Consider the following 7,823-nt stretch of genomic DNA (forward strand, 5'->3'; position numbering starts at 1 on the left):
ATATTATTATATTTTGCGAGATCAAATTATTATTATTTTATTTTTGAGAAATTTATCTGTCATTCTTCCTGCATTTTAATTCTCAAATGCAGTCTTAAATTCCTATTTTGACATTTCTTGGAATGCCTATTGTCTCAAAAATTGTACATTGTGTTCTTTTACTACATTTTGCATTTGTGATTGGAGTCAAACTTAAAAACATGAGAGATGAAAAGGGGAACTCGAATCAGAAGTTTATAATTGGTATGTAGATATATGGTCTGTTATATTGTGAAATTTCACTCCGTTTTTTTTTTAATTATATAGTGACTTAATTGTAACGCTAAAGAATGCTATTGAATATGAGATTCAGATATCATATGATCGAACATGTTGAAGAAGTATAATCCCAGGCTGATGATTTAATGTTTGTGTCAGTTTTGTCACTATTTTTTTCAATAATGACTACGACAGATGCTTCCCACGTCCTCACTATTTGTATATTATAATTCAAAATAATATTTCTCGCTTGAATGACTCATCTGACGTGTTTGCAAGTTGGAAGTGGCAATCATGTGGATTTTCTTAGCAGCGTAATAGTTCGTGAGCAGCGGGTATTTAAGAGTATCCAGTATTTACTAAGTTGCTGCCAATAATCTCATTTAATTTTTGTTTCATTATATTAAAGAAACTAAAATAAAATTGCCATTGGAAAATATTAGCCTCGGATAATATTCATGAATATTTCCCACGACTAAAAATTTTATGTATGGGGTTTCAAGTAAATTTTTTATGTTTACTGGAGAGAAGAATAATTAACTAGGATTTATTAAAAAAAAATAAGTAAACTAAGCGTGCAATGGCGGTTTTCTTGCTTTTGTCGGCCCAAGCAACTATCCTTCAAAACATTATATTCTATTTTTCTTTTAGCCGGTGTTTCATTTTAAAAATAATATTGTTAGAGATATGACCACATAGTCGAACATTACAGAGCTTTAATTTATCTAATATACAAAATGGGATATCAACTAGCTAAGTAAAATGTCCATCTTATTTATTCTAAGAAAAATAATAAAACTATTAATTTATGATTAACAATTATGAGATGTGATGGATACTGTTAAAAAGATATTGAATAGGGTGACCTTTAATTCGCGTCAAACTTTTTGGGAGGATGATAAGTAAGGATTTCAAAAAGTTAATGTTAAATTAGAATTTCTTTAACATGAAAATTTTTAAATTCAGTATTTCTTCTCTCATATTTTAATATTAAAATTCTCAATTTGACCTTAACTTTTTTATAAAATCCTCACTTGTCATTCTCCCCAACTTTTTATCCTCCCCCAAAAAGTCGCAACACGCCTTAGTTGTTAAGAAATGAGAAGGTCCCCCCCCCCCCCCCCCCCCCCCCCCCCAGCCATGAAGAAATCAAAAGCACATGGAATAGAGTAGTGGGGAAGAAGGTGAAACGTCATGATTTTCTAAAGCCTCAAGAAAAAGAATTTCACTCACAGGCACAGAAAAGAAAAAACAATAGAAGGATGATTGGATTGTGATCCCCACTCCACATGCTATTGGCTCCTTGAATTTTAAAAAATAAGATTTGAATTAGATGAGTAAATTATACTTATTCATTAATGAGTATTTCAATTATAATTATTTAATTTTATCAATGCTTAAAAATTATTAAAATACATCTTTTCTAAAAATTCAACATATTATCATGATAAAAACAGTCCCCTGTATATGTTGCCCCCTTCAAAAAATTGAACGTGGATGCTTTTAGAGTATTATACAACAATCTCAATAATTGTTCAACTAAATCAAATGATTACTAATATATTATGTGAAGTGCTCATTGAGTGAATAAACTTATATCAATCAACGGTCCAAGTCCTTTAAAAATATTTTAGATCTTAAATTTAAAGTGTTGAGAGGAAAAGAGAATAACAATTAACAATTAATATTTTCATGGTACAAAATTACTACCCTTTCCTTCTCAAATTATATAACACTTTTGAAGAAATTTTTTATTTCAAAATATAATACATTTTGAATAGATTAAGATTATTAAATGCACTAATTTTATTATTATCTTTTCTCTTTCTATAATTAATTTTCGTCCTTCTCTTTTCTATATATTAAATGATGAATGTTTTTAAAAATTTACATGTTTATTTTAAAAAGATAAAATTATCAAATATATTTATTGAGGTTTATTAGTATGTGAGATTTTATCTAAAAATATTTTATAATTTAAAATAGGGCAGTTTTTTTTTATACAAAAAACATTAAGTGAATTGGGTCCCTACATTGAGGCTCAAAGAACATTTATAAATATGCTTATAAATTACTCATCAATAAAGTCTTTAGAATAGTAGTTAGATTTGAAATCACAATTTTATACATTATAGTTTAAATATTTACCAACTGGGCCAGCTCAATTGCTTTGTTAGCTCCCCTTTTAAGTCGACAGAGAAGATTAAAAATACACACACAAATTATGAATGATAAGCTTCACTTTAATTTTTATCATAGTAATTAGTTTTCAATATTAGGATCAGGACACAGGCGTCCGTAACTCAAATTTCGCCATCACCATTCGGCTACGTCAGGCTATTTGCTATCTGCAGAAGTGCGTTTATATCCAACAACAAAAAACAGTTCGATTAGTCACAATAAAAACGTTTTAACAGAAATTATGAAATATGTGGTTCTAAATAATTAGAACCGATAATTTGAGCCGAGTTCGACAGGTTAGCCTGAACCCGCTCAAAAAAAGTTAAAGTCAAACTTAAAGAAATATAATTTTTTTTAACTTCAGGTACCCGAATAAAAAAATTTAATTTTACAAAATATATTAAATATGATTAATATTAATTAATTAATTAAGTTTTATATATTTTATACTAAAATAGTATATATTTGAGTCCTAAACATCATTTAAATATAAAAATATATATTTTACATTTTTATAAAATACAATAATTAATTTTAAAGTGAAAATTAATTAAAAATAATTTTAAAAATAAAAATTTAAGTATTCAAGCTGTCGAAAACTCAAAAAATTCGAACTGAACTTGACTATTCAAGCTTTTTAAAAATTGGACTTATTCAGCCCCATACACTCAAATTTCTAGCTCTGCAGACAATACCCTAATACATCACCTTCATAGGTCCTCATGATCTACAGAGATCTTAAATGCTGCTCTACATCACTGGAACTCATTCTTGTGACCAGTGACCACCAAGGACGTTTCATAGAATTAGATTTTTTTTAATAGATTATTCAAAAAATATTTGGCTATTTTGATTTTTGTTTTATTTTTTAATTTTTTTAAAACTGTTATATAACAAATTTTTAAAATTGTTATTCAAAGGTTGGTAAAAAAAATTGTTATTCAAAATAAAATAAAAAATTACTTAGTTATGTCAATTAAAAACAGTTTTAAAATTAAAAAACGAACCGATAGTGATAATTATAGGTAGTTAATGATAGTGATTGATAATAAAAATTAATCAAAATAACAATTCTTCCATCTCAAATTATAGGATACTTTTAAAAAGTTTTTCGTCTCAAAATATAAAACACTTTGAGTAGATTAAAATTTCATTAAATACACTATTTTAGTATTACCATTTCTCTCTTTATAATTAATTTCTATCCCTTTACTTCTCAATGTATTAAATGATGATTATTTTTAAAAATTATATTTTTATTTTTAAAAGATAAAGTTATTAAATATATTTAATATGATTTATTGATATGTAAAATTTCATCTAAAAATATCCTATCATTTAGAATAGAGAAATATAATTTTTAATAATTAAATATAATATATTTTAAAAATAAAAAATGAAAACAACTTGAAATTGTTTCTTTTTTTCATAAAAACAAAAATGACAATAATTTAAAAAATAATTAAAAAAAACACTTAACTAAATAAGTTTTTAAGTTTTTCTGTTATCAAAAATAAAAAACAGTATTTAAAAAAGGAAAACAAAACCCATTGTATCTACAATATATTTTAATAATCAAATATAACATATTTTAAAAATAAAAAAATGAAAACAACTTGAAGTTGTTTATATTTTTTGATTTAAAAACAAAGAATGAAAATAATTTAAAATACAATTAAATGAAAAACACTTAACTAAATAAGTTATTAAATTTTTCTGTTTTCAAAAATAAAAAATAGTTTTTAAAAACAAACCCATTGTATCCATGAAACTCACGCCTTAAAGGGGTATTTGGTAGGAGAGGAGAAGAGCCTCTCCTCTTGTTTGGTCTTGTTTGGGTCTGAAAAATTGGAGGGGAGGGAATTTTTTTTAAAATCTCCCTCCCCTCCCTCCAAATTGGGAGGATTGGGAAAGAAGGGGTAAAATTTTTTATACCCTAATTAATATGCCCTTTGTGATAAATTTAAAAAATGAAAATACATTTTCTATAATATCTCAACATTAATAAAACGAGAGTAAAATTGTCTATATACAATTATTTTTCCTCCCTTGCCCTCCTAAACCAAACAAGATAACATGAAACCCCCTTCCCCTCCATTAAAACTCCTTCCCTCCCCTTGAACCAAATACACCCTGAAAGAGCTACAAACCTATTGAGTTTCACAGCATCCACGTATTCAACAAGGGTAATTAAAGAAATAACAAGTGGCTCATATTTATGATTAGCCTATAGATATAAAAACCACCAAAATGGTGGCCGCTAAACAGAAGAAAAGAAAGTTCTCAAGTTAATCGTTAGCACTGCTCTCCAACTTTAGTTAGTGAAGCAAATAGAGAAAAGAGAAAACACAAATCACGCCGATGAAAAACCAAGAGAAAGGGGAGATGTCCCTGGATGATTTAATAAGCAGGACATGAAAAACTACAAAGAATGACCTCACTTGATTTCAAGATATGGGGAGTTTTCCCGTCCAAAAAATTCTATCATCTTCAAGAACATCTAAAACAAATAACATGAGATCTACAAGAGGTGAACATTCTTCAATCTTGACTGTCTGGGCAATCATTTAACTTGTTATCATGAAATAGAAAACAATCGCATGTCCGCTTGATTTTCCAGATGTAACCAATGTCAATTGTAAATTGACACCACTAGTGTTTGGACAAGTTGAAATGAGATAAACACAGAAGCTACATTCCTTCTTAACTCACCCGAGCTATGTTTGGTGTAAAGTGGGAAGGAGAAAACTTGCAACTACAATGTTTAGGCATTCTACCATCTTGATAGATTGCCATTTTATAAATCCCTCCAGAAAAGCATAGGCACAGTCCCGATTGAGTAATGTCAAGATCAATATCCAGTTTCCTACGAGAACATAAAGGCTAAAAAGTATTTCTCATGTCCCAATCCCGTTTTGCATGAGAGCAAAGTTAGTTTACTAAGTTTTTTTTTTCCTGCATGCATTTTCTCTTTGTTAATCCATCAGCACCGAGTGACTGGATCACATGTGCAATTCTCCCTTCTCAACAAAATCTATTTTTCTCCTTGCAAAATCAAAATAAGATCGAGGAGAATGATCAGATTACTAACCTGGAATTGCATCCATAAAACAACAGAGAACAATCAACCGATAAATTCAGCATACCACATTGCCTTGATAGCAGATACTGAGCAGTACCATAGACAAGAATAATGGGATGTAAAATTTGCACTAGAATACTCATGGATTCTAAAGCTACAATTGTAAGGTTATTGCAATCCAAAACCATAGAATTATATTGTTTCAATCTCGATATAAAGTGAATCAGCAATCATTCTCCGAATGCTTCCCCCTGGATCAAACCTAACTGATACAGATTAAAACATTCCCAGAGAAAACCGAACCGAAGAATTAATCTAACCTAAACGGTTCATTCACTTCTGAGGCGGTGGACCCATGGAAGTGGGAGTACCGAGGAGGCTGGCCTGCTGGAGCTCGAGCTCGTTCAACTGCTGCTCGCGGTCCATCTCGATAATCAGTGGAACGACAAGAATGAGGAAGGTGGTGCCAGCGATCCACGCGGCCTTACCGGTGCTCTTGAGGAGCTTCTTGGTGACGAAAGCGGCGTCCCGGCAACCTCCTTGCCCTTGGAGACGAGAGGGGACTGTGAAAGCTTGGAGATGATACCGGTGGGTTGATTCCTAGTGGGCCTATCGGGGAGCGATGCTCCACCTCTACGACCTTGGGACGCCATGAGAATTGAGAAGAGGAGGGAAGAAGAGGATTCACTGCGAAAAAAGTGCTTTTCCTGCGGCCGTCACTGTGAGATCACTCAAACACTCCTCCCAGCCCAGCGAGCTAGGTTTAGAGGGGAAATCTTGACCCGAGAAGCGAGGACGGCCGTGTAATGCTCTAGCATTTTATGTGCCCTGGCCTTGGGCGGTCTATTCAATTTGATTATTTCATCAGGTCATTTTAATTGATCAATAAAATAGTAGTGAAAACACAATACAGTGACAACATAAATAAACCATCATTATTTTACCAAAAAAAAATAAATAAACCATCATTATATGGATAACTATAAAACTAATTCATAGTTACTTTAATATTATATTATTAATTTTTGTTCACAAGAGTTTTTAAAAAATATTAATATAATGTGAAAGGGAAAATTGCTAATTTCTAATCATGAGAGGAATATGATAAAAATGTGATTTCAATTTTTTGGAATCCAACCGCCCGGTGTCTAAAAGTTAAATTGAAGTTTGACTAATCCAAATTGAGTCAGAAATCAAAATGATCACGATAATAGAACCCTCGCAATTTATATGAATGTAATTTTTTATGAAATATAGATATTAATTATTTTAAAAAACATTTTAAAATTTTTTAAAATGCTATTTTTAACATGTAAACCTTAGAGAGAATTACTCTCAAAGCCCGCACAAGGATTTCAATTATCCTAAAATCTCATGAAATGTGTAAATATAAATGGCCACTAATAAATAAATCTATAGATTGTAAATATATTTTTGTGCGGTTATAGAAATACCCTTACATTATTTTATTTTAAAAAAAAAAATATAATCCATCCACCACCCGTCATTGGAGTTTTAGGGACCGGCTGTGGATAAATTTTGAAAATGTTGGTCTTGAAAAATTAACTACATGATTCTTGTAACCATTCGGCAACTAGTGGTGAAGGCTGGTAGCCTGCTGTGGATGAGTTTTATTTTTAAAAAATAAAATAATGTAAGAGTATTTTGTAATTATACAAAATATACTTGCAATTAAAAGTTTTATGAGACTTTTAGGGTAATTGAAATTATTTCTCTCCAAACTTTATTAAAATAATTATGGAAATATTTTTTCAACTAATGCAACATAAATATTGAATCTTAAAAATAAGGTTTAACATAATTTAATGAAATACATGCGGAAAAATGAAAAAGGAGAAGTGCAAGCTCACTCTGGATGTTGCATAGTTCATCAATGGTACGAATCTTTGTGAATTCTACATTTCGTTCAAGTTGGCCCCGCTTATGATAATTTGTTAATGAAAAATTAATCTTCCAGTTCTTTAAATTTCAACTAGTTTAAAATTTAGTTTTTTAAATATAACTAAAAACCCCTCATGTGATGCACGGGATAAAAAAAATTAACTTATTTCTTTTTCAACATAATATTATAAAAATATGATAATTTTTTTACTGAATGTTAATAATCATAATCATGCATGCTTTAATTTTTTTTAAAACAAAGCAGAAAAAAATTATGAACATAAAAAATGTTAAAAAAATGTATTTTGAAAAAAATTAAAAGATAATTTAAAAAATATATAAATATAAATATGTTAATATAATAACATTAAAAATAATATAAAAAATAATTTTTAAGTGT

The 7,823-nt window shown here is 29.3% G+C and overlaps 1 protein-coding gene across 1 annotated transcript; it reads right to left on the bottom strand.

Moving 5' to 3' along the window:
* Nucleotides 1-5,630: 5,630 nt before the first annotated feature.
* LOC129288953 (mitochondrial import receptor subunit TOM9-2-like) lies at nt 5,631-6,339 on the bottom strand. Its single transcript, XM_054925777.1, is given in 2 exon segments — nt 5,631-6,045; nt 6,048-6,339. Coding segments are annotated over 2 exon segments (318 nt in total). The 5' UTR covers nt 6,175-6,339; the 3' UTR covers nt 5,631-5,854.
* Nucleotides 6,340-7,823: the final 1,484 nt, after the last annotated feature.

Source organism: Prosopis cineraria, unplaced genomic scaffold (assembly GCF_029017545.1).
Source record: "Prosopis cineraria cultivar Desert tree isolate PC_DT_omini unplaced genomic scaffold, ASM2901754v1 PC1, whole genome shotgun sequence".
NCBI classification, from domain to species: domain Eukaryota; kingdom Viridiplantae; phylum Streptophyta; class Magnoliopsida; order Fabales; family Fabaceae; genus Prosopis; species Prosopis cineraria.